We start from the raw sequence: 13,902 nt of genomic DNA, 5'->3' as shown, positions 1-13,902 counted from the left end.
TCGCTTGAATGCTATAATATTTAATGTCTTCATATCCTTAGGTAAAGTATTATACATATTAAGACACATAATCGTGCAACTTTATTATTGGTTAAAAGGGACCATATTGGGCATACATATTATTTAACTTTCAAAATAACGCCTGGAACCCACATGATCTAGCATGAAGGGTGAGCGTGCGTGACCAAAGACAATAATCGCTAATTTTAATGTTTCGCTCCCTATTCTGCCAGTCGTTCGAGTAACGGTCCAAAACATGCAAGTAGGTGCGGCAACTAAGTAGTTTTTAACAAAAACTTAACTGTATACAAGTAAAAAAGCTTAAAATCTTCCACTCGACTAGTTGTAGTATAGTTGTTTTCGTGAAGAACCCTTTTGAAAGTCAGTTGAATATGTATTGTTAGCCTATAATACGCTGAACACAAACGAATCTAATTGGCGTCTTAGTAGATACTGATAGTTTTAATGGTTCAGTGGAAAATACGTTTTCGCATTTCAAAGTTGGCATCTCCTATAAGTGGACGAAATCTGACACACCTTATAGATTACTGACATTATAATACGATTAATACGGTTTGTAAATTAAATGTCAGTATAATAATATAAAAACTATAAAAAGGCACTTGATAGTCAAACAAAATACCATAGTACCATTAGTACTCAATTTAAGTAGGTTTATAGACACGTGAAATGTAAAGTTAAGATTTGAATAATAACAATGGTAATTGTTTGGAGACTTATGGTGTGCGCTAACGGTAATACGAACGTGCACTCATAACAATTCGACACGCCCAAGGTCGACATTTATCGAGTTTTTATTTAAATCATTTACAATAGCAAGATAACGCGATCGCGATAAGTCATACGTATATGTGTAACCTTCACACACACGAGGGACATTGATCGATGTTGAATGAAAAGCTAACAAGAGATAAAAAGCAGGTTATTTTAAAGCTTGTAAACAAAACGTAAAAGCGCGCGAAAATCAACCAATGGGAACAAATCGCTGGGAATGCCACTTTGATTGGACGCACGCGATCATTCGAAAAAGGAACAAACTAAGCTTTATAACCGCTTTGCATTAAGTTTCCAGTCAATTTTAAATCAATCTCGATCTTTATACGTCTCGAGTGGGTCCAAAATGGCAATTCCTTTTTTAATTTGATAGTTGTTTGTTTTTAAACGGAGTAGTGACACGGATACAGGGTGAACGGCCAGCCGTGGCCGCGGGAGGTCGCCCGCTGCCGATATGGAAGCTGGTCTGTGTCTGTTGTCTATGGTTAATATTCTATTTTTGAAACGAGCAAAAATATTCATACACAGTCAGTCATGCAGGATGAATAGAGAAACCTAAAAGTTGAAATGAGCTGAGATGATTGAGTGAATTGGTATCTATTCCCTACAAAAGGCCTACTAATTCTTAAGGCTTCTTATTCAAACCATAAACAAACCAATTGCTTAGGATATGACATGTAATATGAATTTGCCGCAATTTTTAAATAGAAAAGAAATCTATGAAAACGGATTATATCGCGTATATTGAATTTATATGTTTCGAACCCTTTACAGCGTTCGTGGTCAACGGGTCACCCGTTGACCACGGTTGACATAGTTTTATTTCATGAGTAACTATCGCGGTAACCGAAGACAATATTAGAAAAGAAAAGTGAATACAAATAGAGTCCGAGTCCGTCTACAAGCTAAGCTAACTTTGCACCAAGTTGAATAGAACAAAGTGAGGGGTAGTATCATTACAATCCTTATATTTTCATAGAAATTTTACACACTTTGTCATTGCAAATGCCATGTAGAATGAAACAGATTTTTTTTATTAATTAAGTAGCCCGAATGTCCCGATGCGGTCGATGATGTCGATCGTGAAATCAACACCGCAATAGATTGTATTAAAACATACCAGGCCATAACTAATTAATGCTAGTACCTACTACAAAATATACTTAGTGAAAGTTGAGTGAATAAGCAGACATTGGGGTTGGAACTTGGAAGACTTTTGTGGACAATAAGGGTTTTGTGAAACATAATGGCTGTGACCTGTGACCAGTATCTGGAGTCTGGACTTAGCGCCTCTGTGCCGCCCTCCAATGCGTAATATTTTTCATTTCAATAAACCCAGATTTCTTATACTTAGTCCTCATATGATATTCATATTAAAAAATTAAAAAAATATAATACTGCTCCTAAAGCATTGATTGATACAGTTGCAGTACCAGACCATATAAAATAGATATAGCCCTGAACTTACATGGCAATAGAAGTAAGGTGGTCGACCCGCCACGACCTAGAAAGGACGGTCTGTCGCGTGCCTATCATGGTAAAGGTAAACGCGCCCATCGCTTGGATGCAGTTCGTGCCTTGATTGTTATTGACAGAGAGATCACGAAGCGCGAGCGAAACTTCATCGTCATCATTTCAAGTTGGGTCAATCCTTTCAGCTGTTCTCCTTTACAGGTCGCATTTCTCAAACGATCCTAGTGAGATTTTGTGGACAGAATGATATGGATTTTATTAAACGGTTTATATATGGTATATAATATTTGGTTTTAAAACAATGTTTCAAAATGGCGGAGAAAAGGGGGTTGGCGCCACTAGTTTATTCCACTCCTGAGTCCTGTGGTACAACAAGCGCACAAGGAACCGCAGAAATTTAGCAATGTGTTTAAATCAGCTAAAAATTTATACTGCTTAAAATACGAGTATGCTGTTTTATAGCAGCATAGTACGCCTGTTCTTCATTTGTTTTTAGTTTAGTTTCATTAGCTGACATTTCTGCTCAATCACATTGAATGCCGTAAATTGGGTGTAACAGCGCAGGTTAAGTAGAGTGGCCTGCCTTATTATCAAGAGCGTTGAGCATGAAATTGGGATTGTCATTTTGAGCACTGTTAATATAAACTAATTGGGATTATCGTTTATGCCCATGCATCGTTTATGCGTTTCGTGTGTGGCCTCAGACCATGTTAGTTCCGCAAGTAGTGGTTTAACTGACACCTCCCTGTTACTCCTACAAGTTACCTCAGAAAATTTCTGCATAAAAAGTATGATTTATGTTAGTCCAGTCCATACAGTTAATCCAGGTTATAGCTGTCTCGTCTGTCGGTTTTTCCGTATACTTATGCATTCCGACTGAACTAAATAAATAACATGTATTTTGGTGCTTTACTTCACGTAAGACTTAAGTAAGTCCAATCTAAATTTACAGCTAATAGTTGTTAAAACTCATCGATTACATATTTGAGGAAGTTCCAAACTTCTTATCAACAAGGTCGTAGTATGTCGCAATTGTCGCAAATTACCTTATCGTATTTATTTTGATTTTGTCAAGTAGATTAGTATCATAATTCTCTGAAGAGTTCTTAGGAAACACTGCTTTAGGAGTCAAAATTCTGTTTCTAATTTCAGATTCTTATTGTATTTTCTTATCTTACATTGACTTATCGATTCAATAACCGTTATCTTCTCCCATCTTTCTTCCTACCGATTCATTATAAAATAGATAGATCAACCATTTGCGCGTCTCGCACAACTCGAGCCTGGGAATGGGAAACGATTTCGCGCAGAAAGTCCCGTTGCAACGTGCACTGTCGTCTAGTTGGCAACACTTTCTCTGTAAAACCAGTCCGAGTGCAATTGACCTTACACTTTTCATTAGTTTACATTTTGGCTTAAAAGTTAATTGATTTAGAAGAATCAACGGTATGTTTTTTCGGTGTTATCTTGTTTTGCTCGAAGCTACGGCGAAAACATTGTAAATAAGTATTTACAATTATCTTACAACTCTTTTTTTTAACAGCGAGCAACAAAACCACGCAAACGTCAAATAAATATGTCTCCAAATCTTATTTTAAAGTGCTCTCCAAGGACTCCAGCTTCCAAGTATAGCTTTCTGCTGTAATAATGGCGTCTTGCTTTAACGGCCTTTCGATTCTTTATTTCGGTTCGATTATTTGAAACTTCAACCCTCATTGCCCAACGGATCACGGAAGTCCTCTCTTATCTCTTAAGTACTTTTCTTTTATTCAGAATATTTTAGAGTGCTCTTTAAGTATTGACGTCTTGCAATTTTAAAAATGGCGGTAATTTCAGCAGATTTAACACTGTCTTCTCTTACTAACCAAAGGTTTTGAAAATCTACTGAAGAACTTTTTTAATGAGCCCTTAAAGTGTTCAAGTTCGATGACTTATTTATCTATCCGTACCTATCTACGTACGTATCTATTACCTGGCGTTGAATACCGCAAAACAGGTTTGAAATAGGTAAGGCCTTTTCGCTTGCATACAAAGTACTAAATTCACTTACATTTCTGCATTAAAGCCCTCTGCTATTTAACTATAAGAGACAGGCCGCTATTTACATTGCATGGCACCGGCGTCTAGGAATGACGTCGGGGCGCCAGCGGCTCATTATTAAACACAAGTAGGTAGGTATTAATTGTTCTAATAACAATGTATATTCGCTATATATGTACCTACTACAGATATGATCGTCTGGTCTTAATAACAAGTACTTTTATAAGGAAAAAACAGTTGAGAACACTTTGGTAATTCTGCTTACGCAGCTTACGTTTTGAATGAGTAATTTATGTTATGAATGTATCATTGGAGCAATGTGTGTGCGGTTAAGGCAAGTCTAGCCCTCCTTTTCCTCGGTTACCGTTAGTTCTTAACTAGATTCCAGTGTACGTGTAAACAATTTTACGTCATCGGTGCTGTAAATTTCATTTGCAGTTTCCTTAATGTAAAATTGTGTACTCACTCACCACGGGTCATTAAGATACATACTGCACTTTTATATACCTAAAGATGTTTCTGCAGTGTTTCGCTAGGTGCACGACGGTTGTTGCCATTTTTTGTGGGCTTTTCTACGATCTTATCTACTTATCCAACCAGAAATCTACGGAAAAATTCCAGTGTCAGGTGTCATTTGAAAATCGCTACACTAACTGCAAGTATGCAGTTCTACATAATACGGCCGCAGGTGTGGAATGCAATTAATCAGCTACAGAGTAATAAGATAATTACACTGCAACACGAAAACAGTCGAATGAATGAATGTTACATATGATGTCTCATAATTGACGTAATATTACTGTATACTCAGAAGCTAAATACGATGGATGGAAAGTAATCAAAAGCTTCTCTCTATCTTTTATCTTGGACGTGACATCGTTACCAAAGAGTATATAAAATGATACTCCCAGTCGTTCTTTTTCTTAGCTTTTGTGGCTCAAAGTAAGTAATCTATCTGCTCCGATTCCAAACATGAGCAGAACTTGGACAGTTGGATAAATTGGTCTTATTTATTACTTCTTCTTTATCTTCCATTATCGGTCATCAGGTCATCACATCAAATACTTTGAGCAAGTGAAAGGTATACAAGTCTTTGTATTCGATTATATTCTTCCAATCCAAAAAAACTTTCTCTGGCAAAAATTTCTTCATGTGCCTCGTTATTTTAGCCAGATAAGTAGGTAATCCTCTGCAAGGAGATTATATACTTTTATACCATTGCTTTGTAACCCACCAGTCGATTGTAGAAAGCAGATACTTTCGATGTTAAACGTCAAAAACAATTCGTATGTAGTTATTTCAAGTCAAAGTTCATTGATGCAATGAGGTTATTAAAAGTGTGATGGACGTTCCAATCACGATACTTTCTACCGTTGTCTATGCGGAGAATAACAAATTAGATACAAGTGTTCTTCTAACTTTAAGTTAACATTCAAGACTTGAACGTCTTGAACAAACAAATCGAACCAGCTTAAAGAAAAGGGAACATAAATCAAACCTCCAATTAATAGGTCATAGCCTTCATAAAATATATTCGTTATCCTTCTTTATTTCACTTTGAAATACAGTAAAACCTGAAAAGCGAGTGTTCAGTTCACGGGGCTAGGATTTTTCTCGCTCATAGAGGCTTCTCTCTAATCCGAGTTTCTCGTTCTCCTATAGGTATTTAAGGCATCGGAGATATCTCGCTTAGGCAGGATTTTAAAATAAGTCGCTGAGATATGTTGCTAAATATGAATCAATAATCAACCAACGCATAGAAAAAGAGCTACAAATTAATCCATCGGTTACCCCATCTGTTTACCATATGCGCGTATGACTCGTATTTACATTTAACCCCACCAAATTAAATATCACAGAGCCACTGTTCTTGCATGAGTAATGGTGCTGTAAAATTATCGCGATTGAAGGAGCTGCGTCGCCCTTGGCGAGGCACTTGGTCAAACAATTGTTATCGTACCCAGCTCATTTGTTATATATTTAAGTGAAGAAGGTTTACAAGTAATAACTTATGCCCGGTTCCTTTATTCCATAGAATGTTAAAGAATGAACGGACCTACCGTTTTGACAGGTCCGTTTACTTAATGTTTTTAATGCCAGTTTCCTACCGGAAAAGCGTCAGATATGATATAAGTAATCACACGAAACTATGAAAAAACGAAAAGAGATCAAGAAACAACAAAGATCTGAAAGCCACTTGAAAAGAGAAACCTAAATAGGTATTGTACATTGTATTTGTGATGTAACAGACTTGTGTTTGTGATGTAGACTTAAGACATAATAACAATGCCATAGGACGAAACGAAATATTATTGTCTGAGGTTCTCAGGTAAGAGCAGTTGTTTGTCAATGTAACAAAAAGAAGGTCCAACTATGTCACTTGTTATTGTGGACGTTCTGGTGTTGTTCTCGTCTACATATTTAAATCACCTGCTTTTTAGGGTTCCGTACCCAAAGGGTAAAAACGGGACCCTATTACTAAGACTCCGCTGTCCGTCTGTCTGTCACCAGGCTGTATCTCATGAACCGTGATAGCTAGACAGTTGAAATTTTCACAGATGATGTATTTCTGTTGCCGCTATAACAACAAATACTAAAAAGTACGGAACCCTCGGTGGGCGAGTCCGACTCGCACTTGGCCGGTTTTAATTTTATTCTGCTTCAGCAGTTCCTTTAAGTTCTTTTCGACTGTCATTTTCTTATTCTACCTACTTCTTTTCTTCGAAACAATTTCTCGTTAAACAGTAAATAACAGCATAACATCGTTTTCTGTGTCATATTCTATTCTCGTCTGTCATAAATTTAGGGCAGGTCAGGAAGCCGCATTTTTTCTACTACACAAACATTTATCTAAGTAGGCGACCGTTAAGTTATGAGCTCATTACGAACTTCCGGTATTCGATTACTGTCTTTGACTTTGACTCGTTGAAACGTTATATGAACTGCTACTGCTACAGATAGCAGTCAACCGATTCCCAAAAGAATTAACGCTTAAAGGTAACATGATTCCAGAGAGTTACCAATCGTAAATGTTATTGGTTTTTGTTGGACATTGACTTCTCGTACTTGATTAACACAAGTTTGTTTATTTGAAATTACAAAAAAGCTATTTTTTTTTTATCAATCCATTACTTCTATTGGCTGCTATTGCTATGATACATTTGCATAACATGAACCGATTAATCCTGAATGCAAATCTGGTGGTTCTGTGTTTGTATCTCAGTAAGAGCATTAATTTGCGTGTTGAGCACGGATATTTATTCCTGACTCATGGATCTTTTGATGTTTTCCATGTATTGAGGAGGTATTAATTTAGTTTACAATAGCGTCGCAATACTGCGGGGGGACTGTTCGCTTGTAAGGTTGTTCCATAACTTTTTACCACATAAGTAGGCGATTTTATCTGAGTCATAAAGTTAGATTGGCTATGGTGGCTAATTCAGAGGTCCCTCGACTCCTAATTAAGGAAAATTGCGTCTCCATTGGAGACTCTCCAAGCATTCATGCCTTTGTCTCACATGTCTGAAACTTGTTCTTACTTAGGTTACTATAATTACGATTTTTTAAAACAATTATGGCCTGGATGCAAGTCCTTTAAGCCAAGTCTTCTTTATTTTTAAAACACTTCATTTAAAGTTATAATGGCATAGAATGCACTAGTAATTTTGTTAAAACACTTCACTTTAATACCTAAGTCGTTTTTCGTTAAATACGGGTGTTCTTTATGAAAGTAGGTACTTATTTAAATATTTAGTGATATTTTTGAACTCGGTTACAAACCACCAGATCGAATTAGCTGTTTTTCTGACGAAAACTGAAGGTTAGGCAACCGTGGCGGTTTGCGTAACGTTTCGTCGAATTCGTAATTTGTAAAATGTAGTAAATTTTAAGGTCCGAATAGGCAGCCATTTTTAAATTCAAGGTCACATATTGAAAAACAACAATAGTTACATTGTATTGAACAAGTTTGACACAGATGTTACATACAATGCACACGTAGACATTGTTTACTTGTTTTTACATACAGATTGTAATGAAGATATCGCAGTTTGCATGGAACAATTAACTCTATGCACGTATCACACGTATAATAGGTAAATATCTACACCTAATACGTCTGACTAATTAAATTGAATGCAGAAATAAGTACGTACGTACACGTACGTAGATAGGTGTTAGAGGACATCAATACATTCTTTGCTTAATGAGAGAGTAAGACGCAATTTGATCAAATATTGGACAGTCCAATTACCAATACAAGTCTAAAAATATGCCTTATTTTAAATGAGGCATGTAATAGGTACTCATTTATCTTATTTCAGTTTCCAGTAATCTGTTGAAAATTAGAGCAGGGGTGCTAAGCTGTTTTGCTGACTTGATATTGGACCTAACCACAATAAATATACCCGGCTATACAAATAATTAGGCTAGGAAAGGAAAGTGTCGACTGCAGAATTTGCAGATTTGCTATCTTTTTAATACAGGAAGTTAGCATGATTCTTTAATAGTGCAGCCAGTGCAGGATCATTTAAATACACAGCAACACACAGCTATTAAGTAATACACCATTAGTCAAGGTTGTTCTGCTTAATGGCAATTTAAATTGGATGCCTAGGCAAAATAATTGAATAGCTTCAATTGACTTGTCATTACCATGAAGAAGATTAAAAAAATAAACTTAAAAATCGTTAAATTTGAAAGCTGATCTTAGCAGCAAAACAATTTGTTCTCACTTTCACAACCCGCATGACACACTGACATGCATGAATTGCACGACAAGACGTCTCTCACCAACTTAAATGAAACAAGACGAAGTAGAACCAAATAACAATTTCAATCCATGTTAACCACTGTACTCCGACCGACCGACTAAGCAATTAATCCCAACACACGTTGACACTTCACAACACTAAAAACGCACCATGTTTCACTGATTATACCAAAGTTAATTTTGTGAACATTACGATGGATTAACTTTTTTAAAGTTCGAAAAAAGAAAGCACAACACACCCGACCGACCGGATGGCATCCGCGGCCCAACGAATCAAACAAACTTGCTGTTGACTTGCCAATGCCGCTCCCTCTCGCTCTGATTTCAATGAAAAAGCACTATCTTCCCTTTCAATTATTATACTACTAGCTTCAAGAACGCACCGCAAAGTAACAACAATCTCCTTTAAAATATTCGTGTCAATTCAGTCGGGTTATACCATGACGAAAACATTCCACAGGTGTAACAAGGATAGCAATAAACAAACGTGTTCTTTTGAATGGTGTTGAGGAAAAAAGGTATGCGGGTGCGACTGCGATAGCGATAATATAAAAAATGTTATTCAAATCACGTGCACACTACGCACATACCGCGTAAACACCGTTATATCGTTCTAGCGATTCTTAACTTTGTGACTTTGAAATAGAGTGTATTTTAGCGTAGTGTGTTTTATGCATTTGTGGAATTTATACCTTTATCCGGTGGAAATATTTTGGCGCGAACGTTGCAAAACTTACTCGACCACTGAACTTTTATTTTCATTTTATAAATGACTAGTCAGTAGTCTTACCTTAAGGGCTGTACCAGCAGTTTCTTTCCAACAATTTTAGTATCGTTTGCATTAGTCCAGACATTGTTGTTGTTGATAGTTTTGATTTTTGATTTAGGTTTTTCCGGAGCGCGAGGTTTTAAAGATGGCGGTAAAATGCTGTCACTTTTTTTTAATTTTTGAGGTGGTTTTGCCGCTAGCGGTTTGCTTGACTGTCTGACTATTTGCAGGACTACATTAGGACTTTTCAAGTCTTGTTTGTCGGATCCTCCAGGATCGGGAGTTAGCTGACTTCTGGCCAATGATCGCTCCGGATCAGCAGGCTTTTCAAGTCGCTTGGGAGCTGTCTTAGTACGTAATGTACTCCTTTTTAGTGTTGATTGTTCCGGCGGGGGTACTAAAAAGGATGATGATTTTACAATTTGTTCTTTAAAAATATTTAAAGCGCTAATTATTTCTGTTTAATTACAATAATTACCTGTCCTAGGTCTATTTCTTGTAATAGGTTTGGTCTCCGCGCTGCCTATTTTGGTAGTTTCTGCGACAGTAGAAGCGGCGGTCGGTACCGCCTTCACGCGAGAGCTAAATGTAGTCCTGAAGAAATTCGCCGAAAATCCCTTCCTCGTCAATTCGGAGCTCGCAGTTGGTTGAGGACGTCTAGAAAAAAATAAAAAACAAAAACATTGTTTCAAGGGGACACCCGGGTTTGAACCGGGGACCTCTCGATCTGCAGTCGAATGCTCTACCACTGAGCTATATCCCCGATGAGAAACATGTTGAAAATAGCGTACACGTTGCGATAAGCGGCGCGCCATCTGCATATTTTTACGTGAACTAAATAATGTCATACTTTTGCAACAGATGGCGCGGTGAGTGTGTGTCATATCTCATCATTATCACATTAAATTTGTCTGCGATCGATTCTCCTATCGAGTCTGAACAAACTGTTTTATGTTTTCAGTGGGTCATGAAACACCGTGTATAAGCTAATTTTATTTCATATTTGAATGTAAAAATACCTATTGTACTTACTGATTTGTGAAACTGCTAGGCACCCCTGGCGCCTTCTTCTGCATAACCTCCTCGATCTGAAACAAATTTAAATAGTATTTTAGTACTAGCGTCGACTTCGAAAAATAAAGTAGGTAAGTTCTTACATAATAGGTTATTCATATGTATCTAGGTTAGAGGTCATAGATAAATGTATGTGTATGTTTTTCTATAATAATTGTCATACAATTATAGACAAACGTACTGCAACTTTCGGAGGTCTATCATGTCATGGAAATCTGAAAACATTGCATAGACATGCTCTAGAAGGGCCGATTTTTATTTTGGTGCAGTTTTTAGGGTTCCGTACCCAAAGGGTAAAAACGGGACCCTATTATTAAGACTCCGCTGTGCGTCTGTCTGTCACCAGGCTGTATCTCATGAACCATGTGGTTTTTTAGAACGCCATACGACTTTGACCCATGTTCTTTCACTGATATGTGTTAAAATTGTTAAATATCAAACGGTGTCGCCATCTACACGAGTATAGGCCAAAGGTATGGCGCCACCTTTTCGAGCATACATTTTTCTTGATTTTCCGAGGCACGTGTTTTTCTTAGACTGTATTTATCTTATACACTTCATAGATCTTTGGTATAGGCATAGAGAAAGGTAAGTAAGGTGCGTTGGGGTAAAATTGAACGGGTTTTTCATGAGGGGTAAGTAAGACAAAAAATCGTCCGTATGCCTTTACTGGGGTTACAAAATTTACTATGACAGTACCGCTCTAGTATAAGTTACTCTATGGTATGCCGAAGCATTACGGGCGACTTTTCATCTTATCCCGCATGAAAAACCCTTTCAATCTTACCCAACGCACCTTATAGGGAACTCTAGTCATTAACAAATACCTATTATTAGATATTAAATAAAATATGTGGTATTTTCTATAAAAAGGGACCTTATTGTGCCTTATTGTCGATGGCGCTTACGCCATTATTAACGACGCTCCGATATAAATACAATGCCGCGCGATGCTGTGCGGCGTAAGCGCCATCGACAATAAGGTCCCTTGTCATAGAAAATGCCCCATATGTACCACTATAAACTGGTACTCCCGTCTTCTCGTAACTCCAGACCACAGCGACATGCTGATCTGTACTGTGGTAACAAACAAGCGTACAGTACACCAAATGAATGCGAAATACTACACTATCTTAAACGAAATGATGTCTATTATTCTATTTAATAGAAACCACAAATTGAAGATAACTGATTAGTTCAATCCTTGTGCCTGCGTTAGTTTTAGAAATATTTCCACAAAACTATTAAGTAGTAAATAAAATGATAATTCACTGGTTTATATAATGCGCGTAATGACAGGTAAACAATATCAGAATTGACAATTCCCTTGACAATGTTACTTTGTTTAGGCAAAGGTAAAGGTTGTATGTTTATTAGTACACAGATTTTATAAAAAAATACATATTATAGGCTTCGAGCAACACCAGCTTCCGACATGTCGGAAGGGAGGAGCCCAAGCGATATCTATCAAATCATTCCGCCATTTTTTGTACATACAAAATCCACCAACCTATGTTACTTATGTTTTATGTTCCTTTTCTTTTGGGTGCTAGTACTAGTGTAAGACAAAGTTTGATTCTCTCTGTCTATGTTTGAAATGAGACAGTCCCTTGACAAACTATAATTGAAAGATTTATGTACCCCTGTCTTTGCATATTTTAATGTACGTGTAATTGCAATACCCTTTTAGGGTAACATGTTGTAATGGAACTATAGAGTAAGACCTGTACACCAACATGAGAGCAATAAATATTCTATTCTATTCTATTCTATGTTCATGCCAAGTTTATCATAAGCTTTAGAAAACTTCAAATAGGTACGCTCAAATTTTTCAAGTAAGTACCTAAAGCCTGACGTGTAATATATGATCATTGTCAAGAGGGCGCTGTTATTTTCGTGTATAGGGTGTTTTGTTATTAAAATTACAGGGTGACAGTTCAGTATAGTATGAAAGAATTAGTTCCAGTGAAATTCCGCAACATGGCGCGTGATCATATATTCGGTCAGGCTCTCAGGCTTTACATAGATCAATAAATTATAATTATATTTCGGGGATCTCGGAAACGGCTCTAACGATTTCGAATTTGCTATATGGGGGTTTTCAGGGGCGAAAAATCGATCTAGCTAGGTTTTATCTCTGCGGGAAAACTCGAATTTTTGAGTTTTTATATGTTTTCCGAGCAAAGCTCGGTCTCCCAGATATTATGTAGTTATATTGGTACTGTCATACCCAGACAACAATTTAGTTTCCCACAATCTTCATGGTCCATTAGGTATTGTATTTATTATCTACGTACTGGCCTTCGATTCCCTTTTGTCAAGAGCGACGTTTGATGTTAGTCGTTGTAGCTGATACCAAAAACGAAACCGTCAACGCCATCTAAACGAGAATAGGCCAAAGGTTGGTACTGGTGGTAGCGCCATCTGAGCGGGAATCCAATTTTCTTGATTTCCGAGGCACGTTTTTTTTCCTTAGACTATTCATCTCATGCGGAGTTATACATATTACCATTACTTCTGTCGAAAATAGTCGGCCAATGGTCATACACAATGTATGGAATGACGTTTATCTGACATGGCTATTTTTATGTTACGTATACATTTGACGTTCCCCTCCCCCGCAAAAATCAGCAGACTTTTTTGTACAGAAAATTACAGACGTGACGTCTCCGTTTGGTTATATCCTCCTAGTCAAGTATTAAATATCTAAATAGATACCACAGACCTAAAATTTATGCTTACGCATAGATACATTATCATGACATTTTCCAAAGAAAATTCTTGAAATTTCATATATTAAACATAAAAACGACGAAATATGTATATTAAACGTAAAATGCTTTCGGATTTCACTTAAATATGTAGTGTCACCTAAACATAAAGACAACACGATGGGCACCAAACCCTGCAGAGCTTGGCCTTCTTTACTCAAAGGACCCAAGGCCCTGAGGCAGTAAAAAGGTTTCCACATTCTACTGAC

General features: G+C 37.1%; 1 protein-coding gene and 1 non-coding gene across 2 annotated transcripts in view; both read right to left on the bottom strand.

Annotated features, from left to right (window-relative positions):
• Positions 1-13,902, bottom strand: part of LOC134750227 (uncharacterized) — a 69,034-nt gene that overhangs the window by 38,248 nt on the left and 16,884 nt on the right. Inside the window, exons 2-4 of the mRNA XM_063685372.1 lie at positions 10,881-10,936; positions 10,327-10,505; positions 9,870-10,245 (exon numbers count right to left, since the gene is read on the bottom strand). Of these exons, the coding sequence (XP_063541442.1) occupies positions 9,870-10,245; positions 10,327-10,505; positions 10,881-10,924 (599 nt within the window). The 5' untranslated portion in view covers positions 10,925-10,936. The remainder of the gene's footprint in view (positions 1-9,869; positions 10,246-10,326; positions 10,506-10,880; positions 10,937-13,902) is intronic.
• Trnac-gca (transfer RNA cysteine (anticodon GCA)) lies at positions 10,540-10,611 on the bottom strand. The gene has a single exon. It is a non-coding gene; the product is annotated as a tRNA-Cys (tRNA).

This window comes from Cydia strobilella, chromosome 19 (genome assembly GCF_947568885.1).
Source record: "Cydia strobilella chromosome 19, ilCydStro3.1, whole genome shotgun sequence".
In the NCBI taxonomy this organism is placed as follows: Eukaryota; Metazoa; Arthropoda; class Insecta; order Lepidoptera; family Tortricidae; genus Cydia; species Cydia strobilella.
The sequence above is the reverse complement of the archived record's forward strand: the minus strand, read 5'-3'. Positions and strand labels throughout refer to the sequence as shown.